The 19,277-nt window shown below is 38.4% G+C and overlaps 1 protein-coding gene across 1 annotated transcript in view; it reads right to left on the bottom strand.

Annotated features, from left to right (window-relative positions):
• The window catches only part of xrcc5 (X-ray repair complementing defective repair in Chinese hamster cells 5), a 49,001-nt gene that overhangs the window by 17,893 nt on the left and 11,831 nt on the right, over positions 1–19,277 (bottom strand). The window contains exons 7-8 of the mRNA XM_061880099.1: positions 16,946–17,060; positions 5,314–5,452 (exon numbers count right to left, since the gene is read on the bottom strand). Of these exons, the coding sequence (XP_061736083.1) occupies positions 5,314–5,452; positions 16,946–17,060 (254 nt within the window). The remainder of the gene's footprint in view (positions 1–5,313; positions 5,453–16,945; positions 17,061–19,277) is intronic.

Here is a 19,277-nt window from a genome sequence, read left to right on the forward strand (position 1 = left end):
CTCGGAAAACTGGCGTGCACAAGCGATCCCTCAGAAAGCTGGCGTGCACATCACTTGTGCACGCCAGCTTTCCGAGACTCTTATTTTGTTAGCGCAGGCAGCATGAAGCAGGGCTTTTATTGTGAAGATAGGAAATGTGCAGTCGGCCTTTAGAGTTTTGACGGAAGGTACGGCGCGAGAGTCTGTTGAAATAAAAAGTGTTTCTCGCCTTCCTCTCTGTCATTTTTTCATAATAATGAACCGGCAGCAGCCAGCGTCATCTCACAAGACCCTCGGGTGCCGTGAATGTCAATCAAGCAAGCTACGGAATTTGCCGCCAATGTTTTTCTTGTAAAGTGTATGGAAGTTGGATGAATTAGATGCCAAAAACCAACCACTTTCATGTGGTATTGTACAGAAAGGACAACTTTTTTTCTCCTCCATTTGAAAATGTGGGCGTTATCATCATTACTGTCTGATTCCAATCAATGCAAGTCATCAGAATCAGGTAATACACCAACTTATATTCTTGTCTTTGTGAAAGATAGACATCTATATGTGTTACACATGCTTGTATTATCATTAAACACATTTAACTTGTTTACAAAAATGTTTCTTTCATAAATAAATAAATATAAATGAGGTAGATCCCCTCGAGTAGTTCAATTGAAAAGTAGCTCGCCTGCAGAAAAAGTGTGGCCACCCCTGCTGTAATGCAGCTTTGGAAGTTGTAGAATTGATTAATTGTGTCTTGAAGGAATTGAGGCAAAATGGAGAGTACTTCTTGGCTGAAACTAGCAGAGGCACTGTTTGCTTTATAATATATTATAAAGTTTGCAGTGGCCACATTGAGGGCGCTCACATTCAAACCTACCCTCTTGCTGGGTTAAACAACTGTGCAAAAGGATAATGTCACCTTACCAAAGCAGCAACAATTACATCCATTCATAGATCTCCTGTAAATGAACATACAAATCCATGCAAGTCAGCCATGATTGACAGCCAAATCATTCCCATTGGGGTTTGGCCCATTGTTGCAGTTTAACATTGGCTATCATTTAATGTATGTTCTATAGCAGGGGTCACCAACCTTTTTGAAACCAAGAGCTACTTCTTGGGTACTGATTACTGCAAAGGGCTACCAGTTTGATACACACTTAAATAAATTGCCAGAAATAGCCAATTTGCTCAATTTACCTTTAACTATATTTTATTATTAATAATTTATGATATTTATATTTGTGGAAAGACTGATCATCTTAATGATTTCTCACAATAAACATAAATAGAAACAGATAAATATCAATATGCAACACTTTATTTTTATATTTTCTCTAAGTGAACATATTTCAAATTGAACATTTTCAAATGATCACGCCTAAGACAGTCTTGTGAAATCACAATATCCCATTTCAACTAGCTAACCACTAACATTTTTTAACAAATCATTAATTACTTTGCACCATGTTTGTACAAATAATAACTCATGTAAAATACAAAAGTCAACCCTCAATTTTTAAAATAAATCATGTCACACTTTGAACTGGACACCAAATCTGTTTCTTTGTCAGTTAGTGGGAAACCTGGCATTGCTGTTAACTAGTGTGTTGTACTCTGGTGTGTAACTTGACACTGCAACTCTGAGTGAGTCTTGCAGTTGTGCATCAGTGAGGCGTGTTCTGTGTTTGTTCTTGATGAAGTTCATGTCAGAAAAGGCTGATTCACAAAGAATAGTTGAACCAAACAGGCTTGCAACCTTCATAGCTGCTGCGCATACATCACTGTACTTTTCTGTGTCAACAAGGCACCAAAAGTTTGGTGCAGCCTGGTGGGCTTTAAATTTTAAATTGTCATGAAAGAAGAGGAAGGAATTCCAAAGGTAAAAAGGTATATGTGTTTAAAAATCCAAAAATCATTTTTAAGGTGTATTTTTTCTCTAAAATTATCTTTCTGGAAGTTATAAAAAGCAAAGTAAAAAAAATAAATGAATTAATTTAAACAAGTGAAGACCAAGACTTCAAAATATTTTCTTGGATTTTCAAATTCTATTTGAGTTTTGCCTCTCTTAGAATTAAAAATGTCGAGCTAAGCGAGACCAGCTTGCTAGTAAATAAATACAATTTAAAAAAAATAGAGGCAGCTCACTGGTAAGTGCTGCTATTTGAGCTATTTTTAGAACAGGCCAGCGGGCGACTCATCTGGTCCTTACGGGCGACCTGGTGCCCCCGGGCACCGCCTTGGTGACCCCTGTTCTATAGCAGGGGTAGGGAACCTATGGCTCTAGAGCCAGATGTGGCTCTTTTGATGACTGCATCTGGCTCTCAGATAAATCTTAGCTGACATTGCTTAACGCGATAATTATGAATGATTCCGCTGGAATTCACAGTGCTAAAAATAACGTGCAAAATATAAAACATTCTCATGCATTTATATCCATCCATCCGTTTTCTACCGCACCTGTTCAAGAAGTCGCATTAATGGTAAGAAGTATTTTATGTCACGATGGGGGGGTTGCAGCTTGCTGCGGGGTCGTTCTCCCAGGAAGGCAGACGGACTACTCGGGACATGGCATTTAGGTAAAAAATATACAAACAAAAATCACTCAGCGGAGGCACAACTTGGGCTAAAGAACAAAGCTAACGCATAAACAGACTAAGAACATAAATCAAACAAAACTTACTTGGCATGGCATGAAGAACGAAACTATGGCAAGGCATGAAACAAGTCAGCACGGGGCGACTGACTGGCAAAGACGAGCTTAAATACTGCCTCTGATTAGTGCTCGGGAAGCAGGTGAGCGGGCATTTTGTCCACCAGAGACAGGTGGACAAAATGAGTAACCAAGGACACCAGACAAGGGAGTGGAAAAAAACTGGAACTTAAAGAGTCCAAAGGACAAACAGCACATGGCCAAACAAAAACATGATCAACAGACATGACATTTTATTTATTATTGGTTAGCTTCAGAATAACAATGTTATTAAAAAGAATAAGAGACTTATTATACTCTCAAAATGTTGGTCTTACTTAAAAATGCACGCATTTAGTTGTATTCAGTGTTAAAAAACAAGATGTGGCTTTCACGGAAATACATTTTGAAATATTTGGCTTTCATGGCTCCCTCAGCCTGGTTAGCGCCTTGCATGGCAGCTCCCGCCATCAGTGTGTGAATGTGTGAATGTGGAAATAGCGTCAAAGCGCTTTGAGTTCCTTAAAAAAAAAGGTACAAAAGCGCTGTACAAGTATAACCCATTTACCATTTAGTGAAACACTAATCATTATGCAGCAGTAGTGCTAAGTGCTAAACAAGAATTACATACTATGAACATAATAAAACAAACACTTATTGTACAATGTCTGCTCCCAATGGGATGCCAACTAATGGGATGTGCATATCTTCCCGTTTAGATGAAGAATGAATTATAATCCTACCCGGGTTTTTAAAAAAAATAAAAGGTGCCACAAACAAGCATCTTTTTGTGTCTTTCTCGCCATCTCCTGGTCTAAGTTGAGTGTCAAAGTTAACAAACCTTTCTATTCTTCTATTATACTGATGACTTGCTAGATTTATAAACTAAAATAAACTTTCACTAACTCAGTGGCGATGCAGCAGGTCAGTATGTCAATGGCTGCAAAAGCTAGTTCGCTCTTTGTGACAATGGCGCCGCTAAAAGTAGTTTGTCTGCGTCAGTGCTTCTAATATTGCTAATACTTGGTTAATATTCAGGTCACGAGATGTAAATAGAGTATAGTTTTTTTAGAGCCAAAAATCACTTTATATTCTCTGCTGCTCGCTAGTGTTACCATATCTGAGTTATTGTGCAGAAATATGGGGAAACAACTACAAATGTGTGCTACATTCATTAACTGTGTTACAAAAAAGATCAATTAGAATAATACATAATGTTGGATATCGAGAACATCCATCCATCCATCCATTTTTTCTACCGCTTATTCCCTTTCGGGGTCGCGGGGGGCGCTGGCGCCTATCTCAGCTACAATCGGGCGGAAGGCAGGGTACACCCTGGACAAGTCGCCACCTCATCGCAGGGCCAACACAGATAGACAGACAACATTCACACTCACATTCACACACTAGGGACCATTTAGTGTTGCCAATCAACCTTATCGAGAACATACAAACCCTTTATTTATCGAGTCAAAAATATTAAAGCTTGATGATTTGGCAAAATTGCCAACAGCGAGAATGATGTACAAAGTAAATTATAACCTGCTACCAAAGAATGTACAACAAGTCTTCTCAACTAAAGAAGAGAAATATAACCTTAAGAGGAAGATCTAATTCAAAACATTTGTATGCACGAACAACACTTAAAACCTTTAGCATATCAGTATGTGGAATTAAATTATGGAATGGATTAAGTAAAGAAGTTAAACATTGTACGGATATGATCCAGTTTAAGAAGATGTTCAAATTAATAGTGCTTACAAACTACAAAGAAGAAGAATTATGAGAAACACTTTCAACTTGATTGAAAATAAGATATTCTTCATCTCAGTATGTTCATAATGACTGAATGAATTAATTACGTATTACAAAACTGTTGTGTTACTCATTCACTGGTATAGCTCGGTTGGTAGAGTGGCCGTGCCAGCAACTTGAGGGTTGCAGGTTCGATTCCCGCATCCGCCATCCTAGTCACTGCCGTTGTGTCCTTGGGCAAGACACTTTACCCACCTGCTCCCAGTGCCACCCACACTGGTTTAAATGTAACTTAGATATTGGGTGTCACTATGTAAAGCGCTTTGAGTCACTAGAGAAAAGCGCTATATAAATATAATTCACTTCACTTCACTTCACTGATGTCATTTTGCTATTTTGCTGTAAAGAAGGTCAGTGAATGAATGTATGTATTTGTGAACGCTCTGACGTGGGAAAAGGGTTGGATTAAATAAGCTTTGCTTCTTCGTACTCCTTTTCAGACATGATGTATTGTGAAATGATGTGAAATTGCCTGATGTATAATGTTGGAGGTATGTGATGTTCGAAATAAACTAAGAAAGAAGAAAAAGAAGAAATTTTTATGGGCGCAATTTATTACTCCCATTAGCTGAATTGTTACCTCGTACTTGCTGTATTTCCCAAGCTAAAATGCATAAAAAAGAATGACGTATGTTATTGTCTTACAAAAGGATTGTGAATGATAGGCAAATTTCCAAAAAAAAGTGCAGTTCCCCCTTTAAGGCCAGACAAATTCCTTGAGTTGACGAACACGCACAAGCATAGGTGAACGTACAAATGCTATTTTTTCCATTTTTGTGAAACTATATTTCCTAGAGACAGGCAAGCGAATTGTTGGTCAATGTTATTACCTTGAATGATGTCGTCCTTATCCACCTCCGTCTCGTTGTCGTCGTCAAGACAGTGGACGGTCTCTCTCTTTACGTCGTCTTTCTTTTGGCTTTGAGCGTCAACCGTGATCCACATTTTTTTCAACTTCTCCTCGGTCACCTGGCGGACACGACGGGAAAACAAAAGTCCGTTGACAAATTGAAGAAAGAATGTTGGGTTTTTTTCTGAACTGTCTACAGAAGAAGTCACCAATGATGAATTGAATCTTTTCTGACTTAAAATGTTGTTGTTGGATACTAGAAAATGTCCATCCATCCATTTTTTACCTCTTATCCCGTTCGGAGTCGTGGGGGGTGCTGGAGCCTATCTCAGCTGCATTCGGGCGGTAGGCGGGGTACACCCTGGACAAGTCGCCACCTCATCGCAGGGCCAACACAGATAGACAGACAACATTCACACTCACATTCACACACTAGGGACCATTTAGTGTTTTCTTTGGAAGTGGGAGGAAGCCGGAGTACCCGGAGTGAACCCACACATTCACGGGGAGAACATGCAAACTCCACACAGAAAGATCCCGAGCCTGGGATTGAACTCAGGAGTGCTCAGGACCTTCGTATTGTGAGGCAGACACACTAACCCCTCTTCCACCGTAATTTATGTCCAAGTATAAAGTCATAAGATGCATGCATTTGACTGTGAGCTTGCATATAGTTTTGGAAGCCTGTGGTTGCGGGTTTTGGAGTATTTTATCTACACTTTAATTTTAATTATGATCATTTTATTTTTGCATATACAGTGGGGCAAAAAAGTATTTAGTCAGCCAGCGATTGTGCAAGTTCTCCCACTTAAAATGATGACAGAGGTCTGTAATTTTCATCATAGGTACACTTCAACTGTGAGAGACAGAATGGGGAAAAAAAATCCAGGAATTCACATTGTAGGAATTTTAAAGAATTTATTTGTAAATGATGGTGGAAAATAAGTAATTGGTCAACCATTCAAAGCTCTCACTGATGGAAGGAGGTTTTGGCTCAAAATCTCAGGATACATGGCCCCATTCATTCTTTCCTTAACACGGATCAATCGTCCTGTCCCCTTAGCAGAAAAACAGCCCCAAAGCATGATGTTTCCACCGCCATGCTACACAGTAGGTATGGTGTTCTTGGGATGCAACTCAGTATTCTTCCTCAAAACACGACGAGTTGCGTTTATACCAAAAAGTTCTATTTTGCTTTCATCTGACCACATGACATCCTCCCAATCCTCTGCTGTATCATCCATGTATCCATTTTGGTATAAACTCAACTGGTCGTGTTTGGAGGAAGAAGAATACTGAGTTGCATCCCAAGAACACCATACCTACTGTGAAGCACGGGGGTGGAAACATCATGCTTTGGGGCTGTTTTTCTGCTAAGGGGACAGGACGATTGATCCGTGTTAAGGAAAGAATGAATGGGGCCATGTATCGTGAGATTTTGAGCCAAAACCTCCTTCCATCAGTGAGAGCTTTGAGTGGTTGACCAAATACTTTTTTTCCACCATAATTTACAAATAAATTCTTTTAAATTCCTGGATTTTTTTTTCACATTCTGTCTCTCACAGTTGAAGTGTACCTATGATGAAAATTACAGACCTCTGTCATCATTTTAAGTGGGAGAACTCGCACAATCCGTGGCTGACTAAATACTTTTTTGCCCCACTGTATGTAAGTACTTTGAATGAATTGCCTTGTGTTTAAATTGTTCTCCAAAAATAAACCTGGCCTTGCCTTGTGAAGTGAACTGAATTATATTTATATAGCGCTTTTCTCTAGTGACTCAAAGCGCTTTACATAGTGAAAACCCAATATCTAAGTTACATTCAAACCAGTGTGGGTGGCACTGGGAGCAGGTGGGTAAAGTGTCTTCCCCAAATGACACAACGGCAGTGACTAGGATGGCAGAAGCGGGAATCGAACCTGCAACCCTCAAGTTGCTGGCACGGCCACTATACCAACCGAGCTAAACCGCCCTACTTGTCTTTAACAGTAGGGAATCTGTGACATCACACATTGACGGATGTATCAATCAATCTAGCAATCAATATTTATTTATATAGCCCTAAAAGTGTCTCAAAGAACTGCACAAGCCCACATAAGGGCAAGGAAAAACTCACAGCCCAGTGGGATGTCAATGTGAATGACTATGAGAAACCTTGGAGAGGACCCAATCCCCATTCTAGGGGAGACTGGATGCAATGGACATCGAGTGGGTCTAGCACAACATTGTGAAAGTCCAGTCCATAGTGGATCCAACACAACAGCGAGAGTCCAGTCCATTCTAACTGTGGGCCGAAATTGGCCCGCTGGCTGCACTTTTGGACACCCTGTTGGAGAGCTCTTCTTCAATGAATGGACAAGGAGGTCATAATAATGACTGTTTTTTTTAAATAGTATTTGTAAATGTACCTGTTTATTTGTCCACAAGATTCGGGTCACAACAAAATTGGATTAGTCGCTAAACTCAGACGGAAAAAGAGGCGCCATTGAGACATTACTACTTGGTGTGCATGTGCATAGTAGGACCGACATGCAACACGCAGTGACATAAATGCTGTTGCAAGCAACTTTTTTCACGCGGCTCTGTATCGATCGGAGTGTGCATGTGCACCTAATGTTATGACCGGTTTAATCAATCAATGTTTACTTCTATAGCCCTAAATCATGAGTGTCTCAAAGGGCTGCACAAACCACTACGACATCCTCGGTAGGCCCACATAAGGGCAAGGAAAACTCACACCCAGTGGGACGTCGGTGACAATGATGACTATGAGAACCTTGGAGAGGAGGAAAGCAATGGATGTCGAGCGGGTCTAACATGATACTGTGAAAGTTCAATCCATAATGGTCGCAAGAGTCCAGTCCAAAGCAGATCCAACACAGCAGCGAGAGTCCCGTTCACAGCGGAGCCAGCAGGAAACCATCCCAAGCGGAGGCGGATCAGCAGCGCAGAGATGCCCCCAGCCGATAAACAAGCAAGCAGTACATGGCCACCGGATCGGACCGGACCCCCTCCACAAGGGAGAGTGGGACATAAGAGAAAAAGAAAAGAAACGGCAGATCAACTGGTCGAAAAAGGGAGTCTATTTAAAGGCTAGAGTATACAAATGAGTTTTAAGGTGAGACTTAAATGCTTCTACTGAGGTAGCATCTCGAACTGTTACCGGGAGGGCATTCCAGAATACTGGAGCCCGAAATGAAAACGCTCTATAGCCCGCAGACTTTTTTTGGGCTTTGGGAATCACTAATAAGCCGGAGTCCTTTGAACGCAGATTTCTTGCCGGGACATATGGTACAATACAATCAGCAAGATAGGATGGAGCTAGATCGTGTAGTATTTTATACGTAAGTAGTAAAACCTTAAAGTCACATCTTAAGTGCACAGGAAGCCAGTGCAGGCGTAATGTGATCAAACTTTCTTGTTCTTGTCAAAAGTCTAGCATCCACATTTTGTACCAACTGTAATCTTTTAATGCTAGACATGGGGAGACACGAAAATAACACGTTACAGTAATCGAGACGAGACGTAACAAACGCATGGATAATGATCTCAGCGTCTTTAGTGGACAGAATGGAGCGAATTTTAGCGATATTACGGAGATGAAAGAAGGCCGTTTTAGTAACGCTTTTAATGTGTGACTCAAAGGAGAGAGTTGGGTCAAAGATAACACCCAGATTCTTTACCGTGTCGCCTTGTTTAATTGTTTGGTTGTCAAATGTTAGAGTTGTATCATTAAATAGAGGTCGGTGTCTAGCAGGACCGATAATCAGCATTTCCGTTTTTTAGGCGTTGAGTTGCAAAAGTTTAATCGATATAATGTTTATGATGTAGTCGAGGTTTCTGTGGTTTATCCGTTACCCAGTGCTCAAGACGGGGGTAGAGCGGCACACAGCTCCCACAACAAAAAGAATCTGAGCACACAGAGACAGGCAACCATTAACGACTCCAACTCCACAGATAGCCACAATTGCAGACAAAGGCTTAACTGCCCACTCAACAGAAACTGTTTAAAAACATCAGTTGTTTACAAAGCCAGCGTCAACCGCAAGGACAACTCATACACAGAGACATACATTGGACTCACAGAAAACACCTTTAAAACCCGCTATAACAATCACAAAGCATCATTCCGTAGGCCCCAACTCAGCAAACACATAAGGACTCTTAAAGACAATAAAGCTGACCACGCCATTACATGGCATCTAGCTCACCATACAACAGTGCAGCTAAAAGATGTAACCTGTGCCTGAAAGAAAACATGTTTATTATATACCACCCCTGCATGTCCACTTTAAGCAAATGCAACAAACTGGTCTCATAATGCCAGCATAGAAGCAAGGCGCTATTGTGTAACAATGGCCACGCCTCCATATAATGTACCCAATATATATATATACAGTGGGGCAAAAAAGTATTTAGTCAGCCCCCGATTGTGCAAGTTCTCCCACTTAAAATGATGACAGAGGTCTGTAATGTTCATCATAGGTACACTTCAACTGTGAGAGACACAATGTGAAAAAGAAATCCAGGAATTCACATTGTAGGAATTTTAAAGAATTTATTTGTAAATTATGGTGGAAAATAAGTATTTGGTCAACCATTCAAAGCTCTCATTGATGGAAGGAGGTTTTGGCTCAAAATCTCACGATACATGGCCCCATTCATTCTTTCCTTAACACGGATCAATCGTCCTGTCCCCTTAGCAGAAAAACAGCCCCAAAGCATGATGTTTCCACCCCCATGCTTCACAGTAGGTGTGGTGTTCTTGGGATGCAACTCAGTATTCTTCTTCCTCCAAACACGACAAGTTAAGCTTATACCAAAAAGTTCAATTTTGGTTCCATGACCATGAACGTAGTTCAATTATATAAACAGTAAAAGCATGTGAAATATCCTTGCACACATATTAAACCTTTGCATCAATTATATACTATATATACAAACAATTATACTTCCATTATTATTTATATCCCACATTTAGTTTTTAATTAACATTAATGATAGTATAAACTACAATGTTGATTCAAGAGTGATGTATTTTTTCAAGACATTGGTCTTAAAGTGTTTTTTTAAATACTACACGGTCTAGCTCCATCCTATCTTGCCGATTGTATTGTACCATATGTCCCGGCAAGAAATCTGCGTTCAAAAGACTCCGGCTTATTAGTGATTCCTAAAGCCCAAAAAAAGTCTGCGGGCTATAGAGCGTTTTCCGTTCGGGCTCCAGTACTCTGGAATGCCCTCCCGGTAACAGTTCGAGATGCTACCTCAGTAGAAGCATTTAAGTCTCACCTGTTCATGAGAAAGGACGCAAAAGAAAAAGGCTCCGCTTTTGCTACCGGAGTTTTTGTTTATTTTGAAGATTTTGACCACTTATTTGCGACCACAGCCACAGGGGAGTAACCTGGCATCCTTGACCTCATTTTGGTCAGTTGCGAGGCACTGATACGCTGAAATAAGGTAAGTTAGATGAGTCGTTTGCCTCAAGCCATCGGCGCCTTAACGCAGCTCAAAGCGGTTGCCTAGCAACCAAAAACTACGGCGAGTTTACAGCTGTTTTAAAGTGCTTCCAACGTCGCAGTGTTTTAAGTTGACAGACTAACACCTCAAATTGATCTGTGAACAACACAAGGTACTCATTGTTGGAACAACCAAGTTAAACCTGCTGCAAGTTGCTAAAGTAACTGCCGTTTAAGACACAAGAGGCACTGACGTCATCGATCTGCCGCTATGCCAAAAGCTAAAGGGAAGACTGAAAGCCCGAAACCTTCGGTGTCAGCCAACACAGGACACAACTGGGACCAAGATTTGAGACTGGACACAGGACATGATGGGGAACAAGGAGTACTACTAAAAATACTCCTTGAAATGAAAGAAGAAATTAAAGAAATAAAAAAAGATCAGAAAAAAGCAATGGAAGAACACAAACAAGATGTGAAAAGTCTGCAGCAAAATATTGAAAGTCTGCAAACTCAAATCATCACCAGAAAAAATGAAGTCTCTGATGTGTGCCAACATTTGAAGACCTTTCAAGAAGAAATGCGCCAACAAATGAAGACCTTTCAAGAAGAAATGCGCCAACAAATGAAGACCTTTCAAGAAGAAAACTACACGCTGTGGAATATCATAGATGAAATGGAGCAGGATAAACGAATGAATGAAATCATTGTGACAGGACACCGAATTAAACCAAGATCCTATGCGAAAGCTGTGAATAATGAAGGTGAACCAGATGAAATGGATCTTGTCTCGGCAGAACAGCAAGTAGTCAACTTCCTGCAATCAAAGGAAATTGAAATCGACATTAATACCATCGAAACATGCATCCCACTGAACAGAAGAGACAACAACGCCACTCCAGTTGTGCTTGTGAAATTTGTAAACAGAAAATCTAAAATGGCATTGCTGAGACAGGGAAAGAAGCTGAAGGGAACAAATGTGTACATGAATGAGCATCTCACTAAACGTAATGCTGGAATCGCCAAGAAAGCACGCGACTTGAGAAAGCAGGGAAAAATCCAGGGAACTTGGAGCGCCAACTGTAAAATCTACATCAAGCTGAATGGAGGTCCAGAAGCAAGAGTAATTGTTGTCAATGACATCAAAGACCTGGACAAATTTTAAGTTTACACAGCTTCCACAATAACGATGATAATGGACTCTGACAGAAAACAGGCACCTAAATTCAACATCAACACTACTATACTGCAAGGGACGACTAAAAAAGAAGACTTAGATTCAGGACTGCATCCATCTACACTTATAGAAATTATTGAAACGACATCAAAGATTGTTGAGCAAGGAAATATGGAACTACAAAACTTCTGCAACAAAGAGCACAAAAACCAGGATTTGGAAAACGATATAGATCCAGGTACAAATTTTTTTTCCCACATTAGTAATAATTGTTTTTATTATACAGATGAGCAATATAATAGCAACATTAAAAGTGACAACAAATTGTCAATTATTCATTTTAATAGCAGAAGCTTGTATGCAAACTACAACAACATTAAGAACTTTTTGGAACACATCAACGAACCCTTCAAAGTGATCGCCATCACAGAAACATGGATTGATGATAAAAAAGGAATAGATTTTGATCTGGAAGGATATGAACTAAACTATATTAACAGAACCAACAAAAATGGAGGAGGAGTAGCTGTGTATGTGATGAAGAACCTGAACTACAAAGTGGTAAAAAACATGTCATTTGCTATAGATAACATCTTAGAATGTATTACCATTGAAATATGTCAGGAAAATAGCAAAAACATAGTAATTAGTTGTATATACAGATCACCTAAGTCAAGTATAGAAACATTTGAAGAATGGATCAAGGCAACTTACATGGACAATGGTAAAAAAATAATTTTCTTATGCGGTGACTTTAATATTGACTTATTGAACCCTAACAAGCAAAAGTTTATTGATGACTTCATTGATACAATGTACAGCATCAGTTTATATCCTAAAATCACAAAGCCAAGCAGAGTCACAGGACACTGTGCCACACTTATTGATAATATTTTTACTAATGATTTTGATAATAACACTACAAGTGGTTTACTTATAACCGACGTTAGTGATCATCTGCCAGTTTTTACAATATATGATGGAAACTGTAAAAAGAACACGGAAGACAAAAGGACATTTCAAAGACTGTGCACAGAGAAGAGGATGATTGCTTTCAAAATGGAGCTACAAAAGCAAGATTGGGACAATGTGTACAATGAAGAAGAGGTTGATGAAGCATATGAATATTTCTTAAACAAGTTCATAATACTTTATGACAAACATTGTCCATGGAGACAACTCAGTAGTAAACAGAGAAAGAATAATCAACCATGGATGACAAAAGGATTAAAACATGCTTGTAAGAAGAATACGCTATATAGAAAATTTATAGTACAAAGAACTACTGAGGCAGAAGTTAAGTACAAAAAGTATAAAAACAAGTTAACAAACATACTACGATCATGTAGAAAAGAATATTACAGTGAATTATTGGACAGGAACAAAAATAATATGAGAGCAACATGGGGCATTCTCAATAGCATTATTAAAAATGGCACTAAGAGGGATTACCCCCATTACTTCTTAGACAGAAATAAACATAATGACAACATAAAGGAAGTAGTTGAAAGCTTTAATAACTACTTTGTAAATATTGGACCAAAATTGGAAGAAAGGATTCCAGACCCAGTTTCAATTGAGGACTATTATGATACCATAGAGCGAAATCCCAACTCCATGTTCCTCAGTAATGTGACACAGGAGGAAATAGTTAAAATTGTGAAAAAATGTAAATCAAAGACTTCAACTGATTGTAATGGAATTGATATGGATACGATAAAAAAGGTGATTGATGAGATCTCAGGACCATTAATGTATATTAGTAACCTATCATTTCAAACAGGTACATTTCCAAACAAAATGAAAATAGCTAAAGTTGCACCAATTTATAAGACTGGTGATAAACATCTATTTACAAATTATAGACCTGTTTCTTTACTTCCACAATTTTCTAAAATCATTGAAAAACTGTTCAATAACAGATTAGAGAGTTTCATAAATAAATATAGAATACTCGAAGAGAACCAATATGGATACAGAGCTAATGTTACAACTTCAATGGCTTTAATTGAAATCACAGAAGAAATTACCAATGCAATAGATAATAAAAAATGTGCGGCAGCAGTGTTTATGGATCTAACTAAAGCATTTGACACAATTAATCACAATATTTTAATAAAAAAACTGGAACGATATGGCATCAGAGGGTTAGTCTTAAATTGGATAAGAAGTTATCTAACGAACAGGAAACAATACGTGAAGCTAGGCGAGCATACTTCTACAATGCTAATTATTTCCTGTGGTGTACCTCAGGGATCAATACTGGGACCTAAATTATTCAATCTCTATATAAATGACATTTGTAAAGTTACAAGAGATTTAAAGTTAGTATTATTTGCGGATGATACAACAGCATTTTGTTCAGGAGAGAACACACAGTGGATAATACAAATAATAACAGAAGAAATGAACAAATTAAAAAAATGGTTTGACAAAAACAGACTATCATTGAATCTCAGTAAAACTAAAATAATGCTATTTGGTAACAGTAGAAAAGAAAGTCAAACACAAATACAAATAGACGGAATAGAAATTGAAAGAGTAAATGAAACCAAATTTCTAGGTATAATGATTGATGATAAATTGAACTGGAAATCTCATGTAAAAAATATACAAAATAAAGTTGCAAGAAATACATCAATAATGAATAAAGCCAAATATTTTCTAGACCAAAAATCACTTTATATTCTCTACTGCTCACTAGTGTTACATATCTGAGTTACTGTGTAGAAATATGGGGAAATAATTACAAAAGTACACTTCATTCACTAACAGTGTTACAAAAAAGATCAGTTAGAATAATACATAATGTTGGATATAGAGAACATACAAACCCTTTATTTATTGAATCAAATATACTGAAATTCCACGACATAGTGGAATTGCAAACAGCTAAGATTATACACAAAGCAAACTATAACCTGCTTCCCAAGAATATACAACAATTCTTCTCAACAAAAGAAGAGAAATATAATCTTAGAGAAAAATGTAATTTAAAACATTTGTATGCACGTACAACACTTAAAACCTTCAGTATATCAGTATGTGGAATTAAATTATGGAATGGATTAAGCAAAGCAATCAAACAATGTACTAATATGATCCATTTCAAGAAACTCTTCAAACTGGAAGTGTTAACAAAGTACAAAAATGAAGAACCATGATAAACATTCTGATTTTACTCACACATTCATTTTCAAAATAATCTGATTTATCTCATCGTATGGATTAAAATTTGAGCAATTATTTATTTATTTATTTATTTGTATTGTGATTACTTATCACTTATGGAGTATACATTGTGAATACATTGAGAACAGGAAGTGAACAAAAGTTTTAGCAACTGTTATGTAAAGAAAAGGGGTAGGTTTAAATAAGCTCTGCTTCTTCCTCCTCCTTTTCGAACATGTTGGAAAGAGAAACTGGAAATTGTGATGTATCATGTTGTATGCTTGCATGTTCGAAATAAACTCAAACTCAAACTCACCTTAAAACTCATCTGTATACTCCAGCCTTTAAATAGACCTCCTTTTTAGACAAGTTGATCCGCCGCTTCTTTTCTTTTTCTCCTATGTCCCCCCCTCCCTTGTGGAGTGGGTCCGGTCCGATGACCATGGATGAAGTACTGGCTGTCCAGAGTCGAGACCCAGGATGGACCGCTCGCCTGTATCGATTGGGGACATCCCTACGCTGCTGATCCGCCTCCGCTTGAGATGGTTTCCTGTGGACGGGACTCTCGCTGCTGTCTTGGATCCGCTTTGAACTGAACTCTCGCGGCTGTGTTGGAGCCACTATGGATTGAACTTTCACAGTATCATGTTGGACCCGCTCGACATCCATTGCTTTCGGTCCCCTAGAGGGGGGGGGGGTTGCCCACTTCTGAGGTCCTCTCCAAGGTTTCTCATAGTCCACATTGTCACTGGCGTCCCACTGGATGTGAATTCTCCCTGCCCACTGGGTGTGAGTTTTCCTTGCCCCTTTGTGGGTTCTTCCGAGGATGTCGTAGTCGTAATGGTTTGTACAGTCCTTTGAGACATTTGTGATTTAGGGCTATATAAATAAACATTGATTGATTGATTGATTGAAATGTGTGAATGGAACTGGAACATTTTAAGGAATAATCCAAGCTGTTCCACAGTTGAACTTTTTAAGCTCGTTCTTATGTTTGCTTTCTGAAAGAAAGCTGAACCTCCGAGGTCACAGGGATTGTAAACCCAACATCTTGCAGAGAGACTCAAAAAATGGGTTATAAAGTGACGGTGGAGCAGAACAAAATTTATACGAAAGCATATCCAATATATATTATCTAAATCACAAGGAAGTACGTTATTTTAAATGTAGATTATAATCATCGTAGGTCCTCTTTAACCAATAACGGACATTCAGTCGTAGTTTTAAGAGTGGCTTAAATATTTTTTTTCAAATGGGGGCGGCATAGCTCGGTTGGTAGAGTGGCCGTGTCAGCAACTTGAGGGTTGCAGGTTCGATTCCCGCTTGTGCCATCCTAGTTACTGCCGTTGTGTCCTTGGGCAAGACACTTTACCCACCTGCTCCCAGTGCCACCCACACTGGTTTAAATGTAACTTAGATATTGGGTGTCACTATGTAAGGCGCTTTGAGTCACTTGAGAAAAAGCGCTATATAAATATAATTCACTTCACAATTCACTTCAATGAATTCACTGCATCAAAATATTTTATGTCTGAAAAAACAAGCATTTTTTTGAAGAAGTTACAAAAAATGAGCCAGCAAATTCATTGAAGTACAAAACTCACTTTTCATTGTAAATTACTGCCACCTACAGGACAGGAATGGAACATCATAGTGCAGCACTTTTGTTTAGTATTTTTTTGCCTCAGTGGAGGTCTGCACACTCATGAGTGCCATTGAAGTTCTCTGTGTAAACCTTCCCTAATGCTGGGATAGTTGAGCCTCCGATTATGCAGTTTTTTTGGTTTTTTTTAGAGCCACTTACAGCTTTGTAGCCGACGATGCGGATGGACAAAGCGCTGCCGATGGTCAGCTGACAGGGCCACGCCATAGGTCTTCTCTCGATGCATTTAAACATATGAAGTTCCTCAATTGCATTCCTACAAGTTGTTCACACAGAAAGCAAATGTTCAGGTCATTAACAGATGAAATAAAAGATGCAAAAAAGAAAGGTCTTAAGTACACGATACACAACCTGAACCATAAAACCTTGTATATTCTTAGTATTGCAATACCTTACTTGCTGTGTGGAAGTCTGGAGTAACACAACAATTAGTACTGTTTGTGAAATCCCAAATAATTACATTTATAAATCTTGTAAATTTTAAATGTTATATTTAAAGCTCCGTACAATCTGCTGACACCAAAAAAAAAACAGAAATCGAAAATATAATTTGAGGGGTAAATTTACAAACGTGTAATCAATTCAAATCAAACAAAGCAAAACCATCATTACATTTCAAAAACAAATATAAGTATTGAACCACGCTCACTAACTTCTAGAAGAAATAAATATTGTTCCTTATATTATTGAGGTGGCGTCTTGTCCAGGGTGTACTCCGCATTCCTCCCGTATGCAGCTGAGATAGGCGCCAGCACCCCACGCGACCCCAAAAGGGACAGGCGGTAGAAAATGGACGGATGGATATTAGCCAAACTGGACTATAAGCCACAGATATAAACGTTGTCAAATTAGTTATTTGCGCAGAAAATAATTATATATTTTACTAAACATACCTAATTATTTCCAAACTGTGCCTGTCAAAAGGCAGTAAAACGGCTGATCAAACAAAACAGAAGTCATTGTCATTGACCTACAGTGAGCTGCGGAAGCTAGCTCTCCTCTCAGTTAAACCGACTCAATAACTCCACCGCTATATCTTGGTGAATTTACGGAACTAGAACAATACAAAAAGAATGAGCTTGTAAGTTAATAATACCCAGACACTCGTAAACATGTTAGCATATTAGCTGACTAGCTTGATTAAACTACGATAACACAAACAAATGAATGACACACCCCTACAGACATCACAGATGGGACGGTTATGTATGAATAGTTTTAGTTTTATTGTAAAACTTACAAACATGCACCTGCGGATAGGTTGATTGGCAACACTAAATTGTGAATGTGAGTGTGAATGTTGTCTGTCTATCTGTGTTGGCCCTGCGATGAGGTGGCGACTTGTCCAGGGTGTACCCCGCCTTCCGCCCAATTGTAGCTGAGATAGGCTCCAGCACCCCCCCCTCCACCCCGAAAGGAATAAGTGGTAGAAAATGGATGGATGGAAGAAAATGTTTTGATATGTACAACAAGAAGAAAACCTAAAATATCTTAAAGGTGTAATGATTTGAATGAATTAAATTTAATAAAATTATGAGTGAGCTTATTTTTGTGAGTATACATGGACGTAATTATATATTTTTAAAAGAAGCTATATGTATAATATAAACACAGAATAATCACTCAATTTATTGTTATTTTCAAAAAAGCTCCCTCTTTTCCGAGAATTCCCAATTTTGTATGAAATTCCCATTGAAACGAATGGGAAATTTTTCATAGTTCCACAACTCCTAAATGTTCCATCTAATTTAAAGTTAAAGTACAAACCATTTCAACTTCAAAATATTCAGCCTGTTAAGGGATTGTGTGCTCGACTTCAAAAATTCTAAAACTTTCCCAGATTTCCTAGAATTCACAGTTTTTAGGGATATTTGGAAATGAATTGGCCATTTTCTAACTTTCTCCAACATTTCCACATTTTTCAACCGATTCAAACCATTCCACCTTCAACATATTCCGCATATCTTGACCATTCAAACTATATGTTTTCCAATTTCAAAAAAATCCACAAATTCCCAGAATTCCCAGTTTTCCAACCCCTATTTTTACCCTTTTTTTCTGTTGACTACTTTCCCCACATTTTTCAACCCACTTTAACCATTCCACTTTCAAAACATTCCTCTTAATCTGGACAAAAAAAACGCAGTTGTTTTTTGAACAGAAAACATTCCTGGTTTTCCCGAGATTCCAGGAATTCCATAACACCATTTTTCAGTAAAAATGTTGCTATGTCAACATTTCTCGACCTTTTTGAAAAATTCCAACACCAACCATCAACCACCAACAAACTCATTTAGAAAATTCACATTTTTTTTGTTGTTGTTTTTTTACCATTTTCAAAAATTTCATCTTTTCTCCAATTTTTATGAAAGTTCCGCAACTCCTAAATTTTGCATTTAATTTAAACCATTTCAAGCCTTTTAAGGAACTGTGTGCTCTCCTTCAACAATTACAAAAACAACTTCCCGGATTT

Source organism: Nerophis ophidion, linkage group LG19 (assembly GCF_033978795.1).
Source record: "Nerophis ophidion isolate RoL-2023_Sa linkage group LG19, RoL_Noph_v1.0, whole genome shotgun sequence".
NCBI lineage: Eukaryota > Metazoa > Chordata > Actinopteri > Syngnathiformes > Syngnathidae > Nerophis > Nerophis ophidion.